The sequence below is a fragment of the Lipotes vexillifer genome, unplaced genomic scaffold (assembly GCF_000442215.2).
Source record: "Lipotes vexillifer unplaced genomic scaffold, Lipotes_vexillifer_v1.1 scaffold1699, whole genome shotgun sequence".
Lineage (NCBI taxonomy): Eukaryota > Metazoa > Chordata > Mammalia > Artiodactyla > Lipotidae > Lipotes > Lipotes vexillifer.
The window spans coordinates 807,703-827,619 of NW_006796961.1; the positions used below are offsets into that span (position 1 = coordinate 807,703).

At 56.0% G+C, this 19,917-nt stretch overlaps 1 protein-coding gene and 1 non-coding gene across 4 annotated transcripts; both read right to left on the reverse strand.

Moving 5' to 3' along the window:
- Positions 1-985: 985 nt before the first annotated feature.
- Positions 986-19,697, reverse strand: ZSWIM4 (zinc finger SWIM-type containing 4). Of its 3 annotated transcripts, XM_007469066.1 has the most exons (14): positions 19,368-19,520; positions 17,168-17,369; positions 15,195-15,551; positions 13,513-13,661; positions 13,267-13,417; positions 12,247-12,414; positions 11,261-11,620; positions 9,508-9,645; positions 8,927-9,181; positions 8,163-8,298; positions 5,549-5,703; positions 3,924-4,087; positions 2,397-2,478; positions 986-1,985 (listed from the first exon to the last, which is right to left on the reverse strand). In XM_007469066.1, the coding sequence occupies exons 1-14, from the start codon at positions 19,518-19,520 to the stop codon at positions 1,126-1,128; spliced, it is 3,330 nt and encodes a 1,109-aa protein (XP_007469128.1). In that variant the 3' UTR covers positions 986-1,125. The 3 variants fall into 3 exon arrangements, with proteins under 3 accessions (XP_007469128.1, XP_007469129.1, XP_007469130.1); XM_007469067.1 differs by lacking the exon at positions 11,261-11,620 and having other exon boundaries at positions 19,368-19,697; XM_007469068.1 differs by lacking the exons at positions 17,168-17,369; positions 19,368-19,520 and having other exon boundaries at positions 15,195-15,564.
- Positions 15,011-15,082, reverse strand: TRNAE-UUC (transfer RNA glutamic acid (anticodon UUC)). The gene has a single exon. It is a non-coding gene; the product is annotated as a tRNA-Glu (tRNA).
- Positions 19,698-19,917: the final 220 nt, after the last annotated feature.

Genomic DNA, 19,917 nt, shown 5'->3' on the forward strand with positions numbered 1-19,917 from the left:
AAAATGTGGTAATCTTTGTACTTAATTACAAGAGGAGAAAAGACAGAGGAGGGTGACTGTGGGGTGGGACTCTCCCTGGGCCAAGGTGCGGGAAAGGGAGGCCCAAGAGAGACAGCAGCTGGGACTTGGGGATGCAAATAGAAAGACAGGCTAGATGGAGAGAAATATGGGAAGGGGGAGTAAGATGAAGGGCAGAGCAGGGAGGCAGAGGCTCAGAAAGGGAGAGACAGACAGAGGGCCAAAAAATGCTAAGATGTTGGCCTCTTTCCTTTCTAGATCAGGGGGAAGAGGGGGGGGGGTCCCTGGCTTGCCTGCGCTTGTATTCCCCCCCCCCCACACCAGGTTTGGAGGACAGTGTGAGCCTGGCTCGGTTCCTGAGTTGTATGTCCAGTGACTAGCAGGTAGGGGGAGGGACAGTAATGAGCCCCCAGCCCACCCTGGGACCCTGGCACCCAAGGGAATGGGAGTCCTGGCGGGATGGGTGGTGAGGTATGTGGCCGAGGCCTGAAGCCTCTTCAAATCCTTCAGTGGGGGTGAGCCATTGGTCCCAGCTCTGCAGCCTGGAGGGGGCGCAGGCCTGCGGGTGGGACCCCTGAGGCAGTGAGGGGAGGGTACAAATGGAGTTTAGATGCCCTAACGCAAGCCCCCCGGGCACCCAGAGTTGGTTGCAGGGAGGGTCTGCTACGTTGACTCTGAGAGCCAGTTTCTGGAATGTCCTGCCTCCCAGCTCATCCACCCCAGCCCAAGGGAGACATGTGGGTTTGGGGAGGGAGAGCTTGCCTATTGCTTTTAGGGTGCTCAAGGCGGGGTCATACCGGCTGCACAAGCACACACCCCCTTCCAGGCCTCTGGGTGGTGGTATGGCTTCTGATCCTTGCGTCTTGCACACTCGCTAGGCACGCATGTGCCCTAGGCACGCATGTGGCAGGATGCGACGCCCTGCTTCCCACCTCCTTCTGGGCTTGGAGGGGATGGCAGGCAAGACCACCGAGCTCCAGCCGGGCTCCTTCCCTGACTTAATACTGAAATGCCACATAGGCGTCCAGTGTTGAGGCCCGTGATGGAGGGCGGGTGCCACAGAAGCAGGGGCGAAGGCGGATGTCCCCACCACCTGCCTGCGGCCCCTCAGCCGAAACGCTCCCGCACCAGGAGCATGAGCTTCTTCTTGCCCTTGTAGGTCTGTTTGAGGTTCTCCAGGAACTGCGCGAACTGCAGGTGCCCATCGGGCGCCAGCAGGAAGGTCTCACGGGCCTTGCCCAGGAACTCGATGAAGTCGCCGTAGTGCCGCGGGCTGATGTGCGTCAAGCGGGAGTGGCTGGTGGTGATGTAGGCGGCCACCGCCGCGTCCAGCAGCTGGCACAGCGGTGCCCGGTCGGCGCCCAGCGGCTTGGCAGCCCGGCGAGCCCCGAGGGGCCCCAGGCCGGGCGCTGAGAGGGTCCAGCGGCGCAGGATATCGGAGAGCATGGGGGCGCAGTGGATGCTGCGGATGATGAGGGGAACGATGGCAGAGAGCTCGTGCCGGCCCAGCGAGTGGCTGAGCGAGCAGGCCCAGAGCACATCATTGACGGCCGGGTGGCTGTCCTGGTTGAAGGCGATGCTGAGCTGCGCCAGGGCCAGCGTCGCCAGCTTGTAGGCCCGCAGCGGCAGGCCGCGGTGCTCCATGTAGCGGGCCACGGTGAAGAGGTGGGCGTGGCCCAGGCCTCCGGCCGCGGCATCCAGCACGATCTGGTAGGCCGCCTCGAAGGCCGCGTGGTTCTTCTCGCACAGGGTGAGGGCGGGCAGGGCGCAGTTCTGCGGGTCCTTCATGGCGCACTGCAAGGCCAGGGTGCGGGCGCATGCCCAGAGCTCCTCCCGCCGGGGCGCATCCAGCTGCAGCCGCAACAGCGTGGCATGGGTGGTGCCCGTCACTGCCACGATGGTGGCTGCCTCCACCGGTGTGAATAAGGAGTACCAGTTCTGCATGATGTTCATCAGGGCTTGCAGGCCTGTGGGAGATGACAGGGTGACACTGGTCAGGAATGGGACAGGGGGTTACCCTGTGTGCATGGGTTTACCCTGACCTACTATCCCCACCAGCCAAGGCTAAAGCTGCACCCCCTCTACCGCCACTCTTGGCTTGACAGAAACTTCACTTTAATTTTCCAAGGGGGGAGCGGGCAGCTGGGCTGGGTGGGATCTGGGGGGTGGGGGCCAGGCATTGGAGGGATTGTCCCTTTTCCAAGCCACTTTAGCCTAGCCAGACTCCAGGTCTTTGTCCAGCTCGGTCCCCCCTCCCAACATTCCCTCCTGGCCTAGCCCTGAGCACAGGCTGGAGTCGGGGAAATGGCTCTGCTTCTCCCTCATGCCTGCCCAGTTCCACAGGGAGGTGGGTGGCGGGTCCCCTTGGGGACTCTCACCGACTTCCGTGGCACAGCTGACCAGCCAGCGCACCATCTCCCTCCGACGCCAGGTCATGGTGTTCAGGGTCATCTGCATCACCTGCAGCATGGGATGGGGAGGGGTAGAGAAGGGGGTCACCCAAACCAGGGCTGGCGTGTGGAAGGGGGGCGGGCGGGGGATCCTTAAGGGCCCCGGGAAACTTGGAAGTTAAGGGCTGAATCAATAAGCCGTACAATCTGGGCAAGGGGCTTCACCGCTATGGACCTCAGCTTCCCCATCTGTAAAATGGAGATAAAAATAGTATCCACCTCATCGAGTTGTGAGAATTAAGTGAAAGTATGTAGGTAAAGCTCTTTGCACGGTGCCTACTTGTTCAAAGTGCTCAGCTGATGCCAGCTATTACTGTTAGTGTTGGTGTTACTCTGAGGCCCCATGGATCCTACCTGGGACGACAAACCAACCTGTCCCTTCTCTCTGGAAAGTTCCATGCTTCCTGTCAGCAGATTTCCCCCTGCAGCCCCAAACAAAGCACCTGCCCTACAGGTCCCACCCCCAATAAGCACCTTCCTTGCTGGCCTCTCTTCTGAGGCCCCATCCCCAGGTCCTGTCCGGAAGCTTCTAAATAGTGGGTCACCTGCCTAAAGCACCACCCTTATCTCAGCTCCCACATATGCCCCACAATGGCTCCGCCCCCCTCAGGGGGTTGTTCAGAGGCCAATTCTGCCTCCTGCCAGCCCTTTGCTGGCCAGTTCTACCTGGGAAGGTATCACCCGAATCTGTACCTTATTCTGTTATTTTACTTTGGCCACCGTCTGAGGCCACGCCCCCATGAGCCCCATACCTGTCTATCCCCTCAGGCTGCAACCATGCCTCTGCCTTGCCCTTGCAGCACTGTCCCTTGTCCGGCCCCTGAGGATGGCCTGGACACTCACCTGCAGGCCCCGCCTCCATGACTTTCAACCACAGACCCCACCCTCCAGAGGTGGCTCTTCACTCACAGGACTATCCCCAAGCCCCGCCCCTCAGTGGTGACCCCTCCTTCTAGGCTGCAGTCCCCTACAGGCCCTTTCCCCAAGAAAGCTCCTCGCAGGCAGGTTCTGCCCCTTCAGTTTCAGCTCCGCCCACCCGTGGTTCTTATGGCACACCAGCCCCAGGCCCCACTCCCAAGGCCAGCACCCTTAGGTTCTGCTCTCTCTTGTGGCCAGTCCACTCACCTGCATGCTCCGTGACCCCTTTCCTTGTCCTCAGCCACACCCCCAGAAGTAGATTCTCACCTTCAGGCTCTGCTACTCATTCATAGGCCCCACCCTCACTGGTGACTCTATTCCCTCACTCTCAGGACTCTTACTCACCCACCCTGCTCCTCTGTAGACCCGCCCAAGAGGTGCCACTCACACCCAGGCCCTGCCCCCAGAGGCGAGGCTTACCCTCAGGCCCCGCCCCTAGAGGCAGACCTCACACTCAGGTCCCACCCCCAAGTGGCCCTCACCTGGCCGGCCCTCAGGCAGCAGCCCCCTGCCCCCATCCTCCCTGCGGCCAGTCACCTGCAGGCCAAGCTCCAACGCAATGCCCAGCAGCGTGGTGTCTGGTGGTGCACTGGCCGGCGTGGCAGTCTTGCAGGCGTCCTGCGCCAGCTTGAAGAGCAAGGCTGGAGAGTGGATGTTCTGCTGGATGGAGCCCAGTACTGCGTGCAGCCACTTGGGGTCTCCTGGGGTTGGGGGAGGGACAGAGGATATTGTGGGCATACCCAGCACCAGCCCCTGCTGCTGCCTGACCTGCTCACACTGGTTCCTCTATAAATGTGCGAATGTGTGAATGTGGACGGTGAGGCACCTGGCAATGGTTCTATGAAGACCTAGACCACTCTTGGCACTCCCCTTTTTCTCTCCTCTGCCCCTTCCTTTCCAGTGGGAGGAAGCCACCCAGGGACCCACTGGAGCCCTAATTGTCAAGGGCACCGATTCTGGACCCAGATGCCTGGGTTCAAATCCCTGCCACTCACAAGCTGTGTGACCTTGAGCAAGTCGCTTCACCTCTCTGTACCTTGGCTGCCCCATCTGTACAAAGGGTAATAGTAATGCAATGGTACGTGTCTCACAGGGCTGCAGTGAGCCTATACTTGTAAAGGCCTTAACATGGCAAGAGTTACACAAATGTGAGCTTTTATTACTATTATTATCATTGGCCCAGATCCTACAATTCTGTTACTCTGCTCCAGCCACATCAGCCTCCTCTCTGTTCCTCAAACATAACCAGGCACAGTCCAGTATCAGGGTCTTTGCACTGGCTGTTCCCTCTGCCTGGAATGCTCTTCCCAGATGCTATGGACTGAACTGTGTCCTCCCCAAAATTCATATATTGAAGCTCTAACCCTCCAGCGTGACAGTACCTTTGGGAGGTAATTTTGTTTAGATGAGGCCATGTGGCTAGGACCCCCAGGATGGGATTAGTGTCCTTATAAGTAGAGGAGAAGACCAGAGCTCTCCCTTTCTCTGCCATGTGAGGAGGCAGTGAGAAGGCAGCTGTCTGTAAGCCAGGAAGAGAGCCCTCACCAGGAACTGACCATGCTGGCACCCTGATCTCGAACTTCCAGTCTCTAGAACTGTGAGAAAATAAATTCCTGTTGTTTAAACTACCAAGTCTATGGTATTTTGTTACGGCAGCTGAGCTAAGACACCAGATACTGGCATGACTCCACCTTCACCGTCATGTCTTGGCTTAAGTGTCAACCTGCTTTATTCCCCTCCTTACCACTTATTACCTCTCATTGCATAACTATCTTCTTTACCTTATTTGTTGTCTGTCTGCCCTCACTAGAATTAACACTACAGAGCACAGGATTGGGGACAGTTTTGTTCGCTGCTGCAAGCTCAGCACCTGGGACAGTGCCTGGTACATATAGAGAGTGCTCAAGGAGGGACTTCCCTGGCAGTCCGTGGTTAAGACTCCACGCTTCCACTGCAGAGGGTGTGGGTTTGATCCCTGGTTGGGGAACTAAGATCCCACATGTTGTGTGGGGTGGCCAAAAAAAGAATGCGCTTAAGGAAAACTGTGGGTGGGATATGGTAAGAGGATAAAAAGCAGGCAGGAAGGAATGAGGGAAAGGAGGGAGGGGAGTAAGGTAAAGGAGGACAGGGGGACGGGGGTGGGGGGCAGCCGCCGTCCTTACCCTTGGCGGCAGTCAGCATGGCGGAGGCCAGTTCACACTGGCGGGTCTCCAGGTGGCCTAGGATGAACCAGCGGGGGAAGCGGTTGCTCACGATGGAATCCAGTGGGTTGCCGTGAGGTTCTCCAGCTGGAAACGCTGTCTCCAGTATGGGCAGCCTGGGGTGAGAAGAGAAGCAGCCCTGCCCTGAGACAAGGCTGGAGTCTCCATCCTCTCTAGGAGAGAAAGGCCTCCTGCCTCAGCCAGAGCCTACCCTCCTAGGCCAGCAAATCTCTGGGCATCCAAAAAGATGGAGGATGTATGTTCAAGATGTTCACTGCAATATAAAATAGATAAATAAGGACCTGCCATATAGCACAGGGAACTCTACTCAGTACTCTGTAATGACCTATATGGGAAAAGAATCTAAAAAAGAGTGGATATGTGTATTGATATATGTATAACTGATTCACTTTGCTGTACAGCAGAAACTAACACAACACTGTAAATCAACTATATTCCAATAAAAATTAAAAAAAAAAGATGTTCATTGCAGTGTTGTTTATACCCATCACTGTGGGGTTGATTAAATAAATGGTGCTCTATTCACGCACCAAGGGCTGATAAAGAGGTAAGGGGATTATTTGTGTCCTGATGTGGTCCCACCCCTTGCTCACTCTGCTCCAGTCACTGTTCCCCTTGACATCCCTCACATACCACCAGGCACAGCCCTACCTCAGGGCTTTTGCACGAAATGTTCCCTCTGCCTGGAACACTCTCCCCTAGACATTCTTGTGACTCCTTCTCACCTCTTTCAGGTCTTTGCTCAAATATTTTTCAATAAGCCCTTCCCTGACATGCCCAACACATGGGAGAGTGCAACTTCCTACTCCCAACTCCTTCCACCCCTTTCTTGCATGTCACTATCTGACATACAACATAGTTTACCTATAAATTTATTTACTGTCTCTCCCTAACTACAAGGTCAGCTCCATGAGGGCAGGAATTTTTTTTTTTGGCGGTACGCGGGCCTCTCACTGTTGTGGCCTCTCCCGTTGCGGAGCAACAGGCTCCGGACGTGCAGGCTCAGCGGCCATGGCTCACGGGCACAGCCGCTCTGCGGCACGTGGGATCTTCCCGGACCGGGGCACGAACCCACGTCCCTTGCATCGGCAGGCGGACTCTCAACCACTGCGCCACCAGGGAAGCCCGAGGGCAGGAATTTTTGACTATTTGGTTCACCGACACTGCCTCTCCAGCACCAGAACAATGCCTGACACACAGCAGGTAAACAAAAAATGTTTGTTGAATGACTCAACGTCCCCCCTAAGATATTTTGTTCAGCAGCTCACTGTTTACGTGCATTCTGTGCTAAGAAAGTTTTTCAAAGCTGTTAAGTGTAATCAATAGCATGGAGTAGGAATCAAGACTATCCTGGTTCCAAATATCTAAATGACTTTGCTACAGATTTCGGGACACACCTTAAGCCTGTTTATGTGTAATATGGAGGCAAACATACTTATTTCACTATGTGAGTCACAGATTTAGATCAGGGGGGTCAGCACCTTTTTCTGCACAGGGCTGGACAGCCAATATTTTCAGCTTTGTGGGCCATTTGGTCTCTGTCACAATTGTCACTGTTGTGTAAAAGCAGCCACAGACAATAAGGAAATGAGTGAATGGTGCTCTGTGCCGATAAAACTTTATTTCTGGATGCTGAAATTTGAGTTTCACATACTTTTCATGTGTCACAGAATATTGTTTTGATTTTTTTCCAACTATCTCAAACTACAAAAACCATTCTTATCTCATGGGCTGTACAAAAACAGGCAGCGGGCCAAATTTGGCCCATGGGCTGTAATTTGCTGGCACTGGCTTAGAAAAAAGTCTAGCACATGGAAGAGTGTTCTCTAAATCATGGCTCTTAAGAGATTATTCTTTCCAAATATTCTGGAAAAGTGCACCCCAAATTGTTAATAGGTGCCTCTGGAGAATAGGATCAGAGGATGGGGGACAGATTTCACTTAATTTGTTGGACATGGTTCACTAGAGACAGGGCCTTTTAAAATTCTGCTTCTATGATTTGCTGTTGCACACGGGAAATAACCCGGTTATTCATTGCGACATCTTTTTGGAAACAGTGTAAATGTCATTCAGCTCCAGTTTGTTTTTTTCCTGGTGTATCCCTACAAGTGGTTCACATGCTATGTGACAGGATATAGCTTTTAAGATGCAAATATTCAGTGAAAACAGGGTGCAAAGAATAGGTGCAGTATGTGTCATGGAGTAAAGGACAACCAACTTTTAATTTTCAGATTATGGGTTTGCAGAAATATGGACTCTTGCAGTATAGATCAGGAAGTGGTACCACTGCTTGCCTCCAGAGAGCTTTGGGTAAGTTGGGACAAACCTGCCTAGAAAAGGACTCTGAATTGTGTGTCATGTGGATATTTGTCAAATTCAAAATAATATGACATTTCTAGTGTGTAATCAAGAGCACAGGGCAGTCTGGAATGCCCGGATGAGGGAGGTTGAATGAACCAAGCTGTGAGTTCAGGCAGAAGGATGTGGCTCCCAGTAGCCTCCCATTCCCCAATCCTGCCCGGCCCAGTGGGAGTCCCCAGCTGCCTCTCCTCACCTCATGGCTCGCAGCGCGAGGCGGTAGGCCAGGTCGGGGTCGTAGGGCAGCAGTGCAGTAAACAGGTAACGGGCACAGGTGTGCATGGGCACGCTCTCCCGGAACAGCACTTCTCCAAAGCCGCTGAAAGGACCCCCTGCAGGGGCAGCCTGAGCTCAGCCTCAGGGTGTGGGCTTGCATGGCCCCTCCCCAGGTCTCCCCACACCCCAGGCTCTGAGTGTGGGATGGGCAGACTCAGGATAAAGTGGCTGGGGCTAGAGAGGTCCCGGGGGGGTAGGAGCACAGGGCTAAGACTGAGACAAGCACTGGAAAATCCACAGAAAAGAGACCCCGGGCACCCCTGGATCGGGGGCAGGACTCAGATGCAGGGTGGGGCCAGAGGGTGGAGGTGGGGCTGCACCTGCTCCAGGGGTGTGGCCAAGCCAGCTTCCTTTTGCAGTAGGGGAGGGGCCTCACAAGGCAGGACCGTGGGCAGAGCCAATCAAAGTCTAGCTGGGCATCAGCGACTAGGCTCATTGGCTCCAAAGCGGGCAGGGGGTGGGGGGGCCTCATCACTCGAAGCCGTTATTGGCTGCCAGCACTGCTGGGGGCGGGGTCAAGGTCTGGAGCTCACCTTTTAGGAACTGCCAAGGTATGGAAAGGCAGTAAGGACAAGGAGGTGGAGCTAGGGGCGGGGTCTCCCGATCCAGCAACAACCAGGCCACTACAGTACAGAGGCAGGACCCTATCTTTAAGGAACGGCCAGGCTAGCAGTGGGGCCTCACCTTCCAGCAGCTGTCCCGCCTGCTTGCGCAGCACCTGCACCAGCCGCTCGTCCAGCTCCACCTCCTCCAGCAGGGCCAGCAGCTGCTCCTCGTTGCGTACCACCTTGTCCTGGGCATACAGACCCTCGGGCAGGGCCCGCTGCTGTCCCAGGCCCAGCAGTGCCACCTCTAGCGCCATTGCCAAGTAGGACTCCCCAGGGCTCCCGGGCACCAGGACGTGCTGGTAGGCCACCTTCCGCTTCTCAGGGCCTGAGTCTGTGAGAGAAGGACACCAGGGCAGCTAGAGGGGAACCCCTTTTCCTGGGACTCCAGTGGCCCTTGACCTTAAACATGGACACTGTGTGTGGGGTGGGGGGGAGGTTTAGGGAGAGCCCAGCTGCTCCCGCACACACCGGGGGGTGGGGCCCACCTTCCAACAGCAGATAGGCCTACGGTGGCCTCACTTTCAGGAGAAGCTAAGCCTCTTGGCACCTGGCACTGGCCGAAGGGCGTGGCCTCACTTTCTAGGGGTACTGGGCAAGAGGGCATGGCCAAGAGGTGGTGGTTTTCCCACCTCCTCAAGGGGTCCCCAGTGTGGGTACCTGGGTAAATGGCAAGGGTCTCCTCCTCTAGGTGACAGGCCTCCAAGAGTGCCCTGCAGAGGCAGCCAATGGGGTCCAGGGGGTGGCCCACCCATCCTTCCATGTTGGTGATGCAGGTGGAGCCTTTCTGCAGTAGCTCTGCAGGTAGGAAGAGAGGGCTCAGTGCCCAGCCCCCCTCCACCAAGCCCCCAGGGGGGGCTTCCTCTCCCTGAACCCCAAGCCCAACCTCCCAGTGCCCACTCACCATCTGCCCACCCAGCACCCTTTTCTCTGCCCCTTGAGCTCTGCAGCAGCTCTCACCTCCACGGCCCTGGCCTCCTGTCCCACACCCAGACCCAGGCCTGGCTAAACTGGGTGCTTTCTAAAACATCCAACCAGTGTCGTTCCCCTCCTTATAACCCTTGATCCTTCCCACCTCTCTCAGGCCCAGCCAGCTTTCAGAGCTCCCAAGGACTGATATGAAAGTTTCCCTGGGGTGGTCACCCACCCCACCTGGAAGCCCATCCTCCAATCTCCTCCCACAAGCCGTGCTCTCCCTTGCCTCTGGGCTCCTGCCCATGCTGTTCCTTCTAACTGGAACATTGTGGCTCCCTCCCCTTCTCCTGGGAAACTCCTAAACATCCTTAAGATCTCAGCTTAGCTCTCACCTCCTCTCGGGGGCTAACCCTATGCCTTGAGGCTAGGTCAGGGGTCTGCTCAGATCCCAATGCCACCATTTCTCCCCCATTACACCCTGTATTCAATTTCCTGGTAACTGACCCATCAACTCAACTCCATCACCCAGAGAACACAACTGGTAGCCTCTCTCCTGTCCCCCCATATCTAGTCCACAAACGCGTCCATTTTTGGGCCAACACAGTGTGAGTTTTTGTTTTCCCTAATACAATTTTCAAATTGTTGCCCATATTGAAAAAAATCAGTAAATTCCACATTAGATAATCTGGACTTCTGGCTTCTCTTGAAAAATCAGAAGATCTGGCCACACGGGGTCCATGTTCCTGAAAGGCACGTGGCTAGATCTATAGAAACTACATTTCCCAGACTTCTTTCTGTGAGGTGTGGCAGGTGGGAGAGAATGAGGCCATTACTCTCCTGCAGTAGCTGTGAGCAGGTGTGTGGCTGTCTGCAGGGGACAGACATGAGGTTTGCCAGCAGGTTCTGGGTTGTCCTCTTGGGAACTGCCCTGCCCCCCTGTGAGGGCTACAGCCGTTGCCCATATTGAAAAAAATCAGTAAATTCCACATTAGATAATCTGGACTTCTGGCTTCTCTTGAAAAATCAGAAGATCTGGCCACACGGGGTCCATGTTCCTGAAAGGCACGTGGCTAGATCTATAGAAACTACATTTCCCAGACTTCTTTCTGTGAGGTGTGGCAGGTGGGAGAGAATGAGGCCATTACTCTCCTGCAGTAGCTGTGAGCAGGTGTGTGGCTGTCTGCAGGGGACAGACATGAGGTTTGCCAGCAGGTTCTGGGTTGTCCTCTTGGGAACTGCCCTGCCCCCCTGCGAGGGCTACAGCCTGCTGAACCATCTGTGCTCCTGAAGTTCAAGTGTGTGAAGCCAAGCAGGGGCTTCCCTGACTTTCAATCCTGCAGCCCTTCCTCAATCCCCTGCATTCAATTCTTTTCTGCTCAAGACACCTAGAGGGGTCTGTTTTCCTGTTGTACCCACAGACTCTCCAGGTTGCCACAGCCCCCAGCTGTTGGCATTTGTGTCTGCAGCCCCAGGACATGATGATAATATTGGTGCCCACCTTTTTTCTGCTGCTTGTAGGTCTCAAGCTGATGTCGCCGCTGCAGCCGGAGTGTGTTGACTATGGCGCCTGCCAGTCGCAGGGCCTGGCGGGGGTATCCGTGGGCCCTCAGGGTGTCCACACGTGCACAGGCAGTGGGGAAGGGCTCGCCCAGCCAGAGTGGGCGGCCCTGGGGGTCAAAGGTTGGCTTGTCACCATCCCCATTGCTTGTGAGGCTGGGGCCATAGGAGTCGCTGGCCAGGATCCTCTGCAGGTGGGCGTCACTCCAGTGCAGCGACCCAGCCTGCAGGGCGCGGCCAAACACGGTGTGGCGGGAACCTGCAGCCTCCACCTCCTCCTCCTCCTCCTCCTCCTCTGGGCCTGTGGGAGAGGCGCCCAAATGCAGCCCCATGAGGGGGGCCCTAGCAGTCAGGCGCTGGTCAGCTCTGCCCCACTGAGTGCCAGCTTGGTGTTAGGCTCCAGGTGCAGCAATGAGTGTGTGTTATCTCCCCAAATCCTTCCAGCAGCCTTTTAAAGGTGTGTGTGTGTGTGTGTGTGTGTGTGTGTGTGTGTGTGTGAGTGGAGATATTCTTTCATATGAATGGACAACTGATCTTGAACAACTGTGACTGTCTGTCCATCTTTCTCCCTCCACACTCCATTTTTTCCTCTCCTCTATCTTTCCCTCTCCCTCTCTCCCTCCATCTCTGCCTTTCTTTACTTGTCTCTCTCTTCTCAATACCTGTTTCCTTTTCTATCTGTTTCCCCTACCCCCTGCCGGATTCCTGCCTCCACGGCCAGAAGGAGACTGAGTCAGGAGACCAGCCCAGAACTATAGGGCATCTTAAGTGCCCCTGCCCTGGGCACTCCCTCCTGGCTGGGAGGCAGGCAAGGGCTGGTCCCCCCTGCCCTGCCTCCATTTTCCCCCAGAGTGCCATGATGGGGTGGCTAGGCCACAGGCAGTAGTGATGGTTTGTTCGGGGGAGTGGTGGGGACCCCTCTCCTACCTGGGCTGAGGGCTACGGTGGGCTGCAGGCTGGGCCCATCAAAAGAGTAGTTGCCTTCTTCCAGTGGGCACACATCCAGCTTGTCCCACTTGCTAAGCATCTGGAGCCAGCTCGTCCGCTCCTCTGGTTTGCAGTGGGGGCTCAGGACGATGCACACCCACAGGGCCCCTGAGGAGAGAGGGCAGCAAATGTGGGCACGGGGGAGGCTCAACATCCATGCAACAGGGGCAGCACGCACTTATGGAGTGCCCGCTGTGTGGTGGGCACTGGGCTCAACCCTCACCTCTGGCCTCTGAGGGTGCAGTTCATCATCTCTTCACTTTACAGTCCAGAGAGGTAAAATCACTTGCTCAAAGTCACACAGCTGGGAAGCCACAAGTCAGGACTCAAACCCAGACTACTGGACTCCTTTTGCAAAAAAATTTTTTTCTATAGCACTTATCACCATCTATCACAGGGGGCAGCAAACTACCACCCGTGGAGAAAATTGAACCCGCTACGTGTTTTTGAATGGCCCGTAAGCTAAGATTTATTTTTATATTTTTAAATGGTGGAGGGGGTGGGGAATAAATAAAAAGAACATTTTGTGACTTGTGAAAATGATATGAAATTCAAATAAATAAATAGTGTCTGTAAATACAGTTTTATTGGAATGCTACCACACCCACTTTGTTATGTGTGTCCGTGGCTGCTTTCCTGCTACAACAGATAAAATCGAGTAACAGCGACAAAAACCAAACGGCCTGAAAAGCCAAAACTATTAACTATCTGGCCCTATGGAAAATGTGTTGACCCCTGGTCTAATGGGCTTGTGGGATTTTCTTGTCCGTCTGCCCTACTAGGTGTCAGCTCTCTGAGGACAGGTATTTAATCTCTCTTATTTCTTGCTGTAGTCCCAGCGCTCAGTACAGTGCCTCGTACATTGGCGGTGCTAATGAATGAGGAAGGATTCACGGGCAAGACCCTAATCTCAGGTGGGCAAGCCTGGATGCCTGCCACACTCCGGGGTCTGGGACTTACCCAACTCATCCCACAGCTGGCGGCACTTGTCCGTCATGCCGGCGCCCTGTTGCCGCCACAGGGCCAGGCGCGGATCCTGCAGGAATTGCTCGGTCATGAGGATCAGCATGCGTGCGCCATTGGAGTCCCGCATTCGCAGCATCTCCCGCACCTGCGCCGGACCAAACGGTGAGGAGGGGCGAGGCTCCGGCACCCGGCAGTCTAGTCCCGCCCCCACCCCCACCCCCATACCCGCCCAGCCAGCACCTTGCAGAACATGGAGCGCAGCTGCTGGCTGGCGCCATAATAGCCGCCGTTGGAAAGCAGCTGCTTCACCTGCTCCTGGATCTGCTCCTCGTCCAGGTGCCAGCAGTTGGCGTCCTCGATGCCCGCGCCCGCCGTGGGGTCTGGGGCACCTGTGGGGAGGGAGAGAAAGCTGAGGCTGGGGCTGGGGGGAGGGGGTGTCTGTCATCCAGTCCTTCAAATCACCCAACCCATCCCAGAATTCCATCCATCCCACCTGAAAACCCATCCATCCATCCATCCATCCATCCACCCATCACCTTACCCCAAACATCACCTACCCACCCATCTAAACCACTCAACCATCTGTCCACACCCCCATGCCATGCCATGCATCTTTCCATCCACACCATAACCCTTAGCACACCTACCTACCCCATTAGTCCATCATCCACCCTGCCCATAACTCCCACCTTCTCACATCTATATACCCATCCCACCAGTCCATCCATCCACCTACCCACCCCTATTTGTCTTTCCAGCTCATCTGTACTAACCACTCAAATTACTCACTGACCTATTCATCCACTGACCTACACAACTCTGCTATCCATCCATCCAATTAACCCAAACTTTCCATCTATTCTTTCTCCACCAACCACCCTTCATATGTATCTCCCCCAACACCCACCAGCCCATTGGTCCATCCATACATCCTACACAAAACACCCACCTACTCGATCCATCCACCATGTTAGTCCTCGCATAAGAACATTCATGCATGCATCAACTCACCCTCAATCCATGCACCCCTTGGTCCTTCCAGTCTTCCACCAACCCCATCTGTCCACTACCTCAAACTCCCCAATCAAAGCCCATCCCATCCAACCCTACCACCAATTACTACCAACTCCCTATTCACCTACCATCCTAGTAAATCACCCATACACTCATTCCATCCATTTTTCCACACCAACAGTTCACCCCAACACCCCATCATGAACACCTTCTATATCCACCGATCGCCACCCTCAAATATCCATTCATGCGTCCACCCACTAAGCATCCGTCTACTCACCCACCATCCTACTCCATCCTTCCATCGTTATAGTTAAGCAACACTTGGAGCTCCAAACCACCCCAGAACTCATAACACCTCCTGGTCTATCTCCTACCCTATCCCACCTCTGACACTCACTAATGTCCACACATACTCCTTATGACCTCCACACACCCATACTCAGGCCTGCTCCTGTGATCTTGAGACACCCCCACCCTGGGGCTGGATCTTCCCACTGGCTGATTTCTTGACCATTCATCTGCCCAGGGCCAGATCAAATCCAGGATCTGCCACTTACTGAGGTGTGTGATCCTTTTTCTTTTTTATAACGTCTTTATTGGAGTATAATTGCTGAGGTGTGTGATCTTGACCTCATGCAGTGGTGCTCCCCCACCCCTGCTCATGGATCAAGGGTACTTCTGGGTTTTTTTTGGCTGCACCATGTGGCTTAGGGGATCTTAGTTCCCCAACCAGGGATTGAACCTGGGCCGCAGCTGTGAAAGCACTGAGTGCTAACCACTGGACCACAAGGGAATTCCACAGTCAGGGGTACCTTTGGATGCTGTGACAAATGCCTGTGGCACAGCAAGCGAGATGGCTGTGAGCTGGGGCCTCGCTGACCCATCAGACCTTGGGGCGCCCTTACCATGCACCAGGTTGATCTCGGAGCCCAGGAGGAGGATCTCGTCCGCCAAGCGCTGAGCAGTGGGCAGCACCTCAGTGTGGTGGGCACTGATGAGGTACTGCACGAACTTCTGCAGCTGATCCCGGTTCATCTGGGAGAGTGTCTCGGAGATGGGTAGCCGCAGCTCCACCTGGCGGGCATGCCGAATGCGATACAGCGACAGGGCCACCACATGAGCACAGTAGAAGAGGTCTCGGTTGTCGCAGCCGCAGCTCACGGATGTGATCTTGCAGCGGTCAAAGCTGATGGAGACATGGTAAAGGCGCTCGGGCTCTCCAGGGCCCCCTGGCTCCCGGATATTTCCGCTCAGGTGGAACCCTAAGACCAAAACCAAATTGTCACTGCTGTGTCACCCCAGAGATGGGTAATCTTTTCCATGGTGCAGAGCAAGACCAGGTGCAAATCCCAGCTGAGTAACCTAGCACAAGTCACTTAACCTTGCTGTGCCTCAGTGTCCACATCTGTGAAATGGGAACAAATAGTAACATCCTCCTCATGCTTTTGTAATGAGGATGAAATGGGTTAATATTGGCAAGTGCTTAGAACACTGTTGGCAGATAGTAAGTGCTAAATAAATGTTTGTTCTTCTTCTAATTCTGAATAATATTATTACAGCAATGCTGTTGAAAATAATTTTCTTAGCCCTTGGGTAATCATGGATACAGCCCAGGCTCCAGGTGCCCTGTCACTTCCTGGGAAGATACCAAAGATACTTGGGGGGCGAGGGATTGATGTGGCCGGCCAGGGGCCAGGTCACCCCATCACCCCCCACCCCTCCCTGGCCCCTGGGGAGCCCAGATGCCAGGCTCATCTAACTGGTTGGGCAGCTCAGGCCCCAGCTGGCCCTGGCTGCGTCATGCAGGGAGACGGCGGCTTCCTCATACCGGCTGGAGGTGGCCGAGCCTATGGCCAGCTGGGTCATGTCCAGGCAAGGGGGCCCCCAGGCTGACAGGGCTCAGAGAGGGTCATCTTGGCTGAGCCCCTGCCTCCAGCTGGGAGACATGACCTGCCCCCATGGGAGGTATGGCATTCCAGGGCTTACCTGCCTTCTAGCTCAACCTCTACTGGTTCCCTTCTGAGCCTTGCTGCCTGAGGTCTAGAATCATCTTTCATCGCTAGCTCTAAACCTCCACCCCTTCCCCTCACCTGGACCCTGCTGCCTGGGGTTTAAGACCACTCCTCACAGATGATCCCCAGCTTCCACCCTAGACCCCACGAAAGCCTCGTTGCCTTAGGTCTGAGACCATTCCCAAACCTCTGAACCCAACCTCCACCTGAGTCTTTCTGCCTGACGTCCAAGACTGTCACTCATCACTGGCTCTGAAACGTTGCCACTCTCACGGAGGACGCTGCAGCCTGAGGTCTAGGATCATCCTTACCTCTGGCTCTAAACCTTGGACCCAGAGCATCCCTGGGTCCCTCTGTCTGAGGTCTGGAACCTCCTCTCACTTCTGGTTTACAATCACTCCTCAAAACCACTGCCTCGGGCTTCCCTGGTGGCGCAGTGGTTGGGAGTCCGCCTGCCGATGCAGGGGACACGGGCTCGTGCCCCGCTCCGGGAAGATCCCACATGCCGCGGAGCGGCTGGGCCCGTGAGCCATGGCCGCTGAGCCTGCGCGTCCGGAGCCTGTGCTCCGCAAAGGGAGAGGCCACAACAGTGAGAGGCCCGCGAACCGCAAAACAAAAACAAAAACAAAAAACCCCCACTGCCTCGGCCCTGCCTTCTTCCCTGCTCTCCCCGCTATCCTACCACCTCTACCCCTATGCCTCAACTAAGCTGACTGAGGTCAAGGCAGATCCCTGATCTTGAGCTCATAATATCTTGTACAACCCTCCCTGGGCATCAAAGCCTGACATTTGGAAACTCCCCCAGCCCTCCATGTCTGCCTTGGACCCCCTGGCCTCCCTGGCAGGGGTAGGGGGCAGGCACTCACCCACTTGCAACACACGATCTACGGCCCCGCTCTGTAGCAGGTGCAGTCCACGGGTGAAGGGCACCCGGGCATCGTGCTCACCCTCCGGGGGCTGGTAGCCCAGTGATGAGTACATGCATATCTCCCGCTCGCTGCGTGGAAACGACCAGAACACGATGCGCTTCTGGACTGGCTCCGGCACCCGGGAGAACCGCTCCTCAACCTGTGGGAAGGCCCGGCGTGTTAGAAACCCTGGCGCTTGAATCCTGGCTTTGCTGCTTACAAGTAGTATGACCTTGGGCAAGTCACTTTGCCTCTATGAGCTTCGGTTTTTCTCGAGTGTAGGATGTTAAGAGCACCCGCCTTCTGGGTGTCATGAGTATTACATATGCACTAATATATGTACAGCGCTTACAATAACACCTGGCCTATTGTTAGTGTTCTGGAACTTTCTGCTGCTTCCCTCCTGGATGTCAGGTCTCAGGGTCCTAATGTAAGGTAGTCTCACCTCTCAGGCTTTGAGGGGGGACGAGGAAGGAAGACAAATGTGATAAGAAGACCAGTGATCAGGCCTACATGTTCTTAGCCTACATTGTGCTAAATGCTTTATGTGTGCGATTTCCCTTAATTCTCATAGCAACAACCCAGTATTTTTGCAGTCTGGGGAATCTGAGGCTCAGAGGCGGAGTGAATTCACTTGTTCAGCTCCCAAGACAGGCTCTCTGTTCCAGCTGCTAAGGGTTCTCAGGAAGGGAGGGGTGTCCTGCCCACCCCTGGGGGCTTTGGGCAATGAACTGATCTGGTTGAGCCTGCGTTCCAATCCAGGCTTGCTACTCACTGGCTGAGTGTCCTGGGCAAGTTTCTCAACCTCTCTGTGCCCCAGTTTCCTCAAAGAAGGAGAACAACTCCCAAAAGGCTGCAGAGGATTCCGTGAGTTTCTGCAGGGCAAGAGCTGTCCTAGGGCCAGACCTGCCCAGGGCAGGTACATGGGAGCCCTGGAGAAGGTTTTAGGATTACTCTGGGGGGGTCTCACACACAATGAAGGGGCAGGGACCTTTCAGAGCCTGGTTTGAAAGGGAAGGGGAGGACCAGTGACTGGCCCAGGCCTCGGGGACAGTTGGCAGATGACTAAGGAGAGATTTTCCAGGCCATGAATCAGAGCCCGCCCCATCCACACTTGGCCCAGACCCATCAGTCGCAGCAGACTCACTCTGGAGAGGCCAGGGAGCAAAGAAAGCCCCCCAAAGCCAAACAGAGGACAGAGCCTGTGGGGGCTAAGGAAGGCTTGCTCAGGTCCTGGCCACAACCCAGCTCCTTGGGGACCCACACTGAGGCTGGGAAAGGGGACTTTGCCCAGCCCTGGGGCATCCTGGCAGGGCCCCCCAGAAGTTATAGGGGCAGGACTCCAGGTGCACCTGTCCGGGTATCGAAACCCAGGCCCCACACCTGCTGCCAAACTCTGGAAGGACTGAGATGGCTGGGGGGCAAGGGGAGAGTGAGCATGGGGTAATGGGGAGTGGGGACTGACGATGGAGCAGTCTCTGCAGCCAGCTAGGAAGGGCTGGGCCGCCCCAGGTGGGAGGCAGTTCCGGAATTACTGAGGCGTGTGTGAGTGTTAGTGCCTGCGGGAAGGATCTGCAGGAGAGGACGGGGGTCCCCATGGGACAGGTAGGTTCTGGAGGCTGGAGGCAGGGATTGGAGACAGAAAGGGGTGTCTTGGGGCTGGGATCTATATAAGTGGGGGATTCCTCTACTGGGGGTGTAGGACAGAGATCTGGAGTCTCTAGGTGCTGAGATCTGCTCTGTTCCCAAGTCGGGGCGGGTTGTAGGAGTTGGAGAGAGGAGTGAGGATTGAATGGGGTGCCCTAATTGGGGGATGAGGATAAGGTGGGAAAAGAGAGGTACCCAGGGTTGTGAGAGGACCATGGGGCAGGAGGAGAGAAAGTGTCCCGAGTTGGGATCTGGGGCACTGAGGGAACCCCTGGGTCTTGTGGGCCGAAGGGCAGAGCTGCTGGGCAAGGGATGGGGGTGGGTCATAGGGTTTGAAGGAGTGAGATGGGAGGATGAGGGCATGTCTCGGGCAGAGTTAAGGATCTTGGAGGAGATCTCTGGGGGTGTCTCCGATGGAGGCAGGTCCGGAGGCTGGAATCTGGACAGGGGGCGAAGGTATGTCGGGGACGGGGCTGGGAGTGGGTCCCTCCCCACCGCACTCCTCGGTCACCTGCTCGAAGGCCCAGCTCTCGGCTACTCGCTTGGCGCTGAGGTCCAGCAGCGCTTCGGGTCGGCCCCGGCCTCGCACTGCCCCGGCCCCGGCGTCGCGCTCCTCCGGTCCCGCGGGGCAGTCCCGGCTCCGCTTGGCCGCGGGGGGGTCCATCCGGCCTGGCCGGGGCCGGGGCGGGGCCTGTGTGTAGTGGGGGGTCGGTCCGACGCCTACTCCGCCTCACCGGCTCCCGCGACCCCTGCCCGCCTTCCTGTCCTTCGTCCGCGCTCGGCCGCCCCGGTACTCGCTCCGCACCCACCCCCGGGCCGGCGGGGTGATGCGGCCCCTTTAAGACCCTTCACAACAATGAAGCTGCCTCGGCCTCCGCTTTATCCTCGGCCGTCGTTCCGCCCCCACCGCCCGTCCCCATTGGCCCCCCTTCGGCCTCCGAGGCCCTCCTCCGCCATTGGCTGCACCGCCAGATCCGTCTCCAAGTAGCTGCTGTTCATTCGTTGTATGCACTGCCTGTCTTTTCGGGACTACCCATTCATGGCGCTCAGCGAGCAGCGCT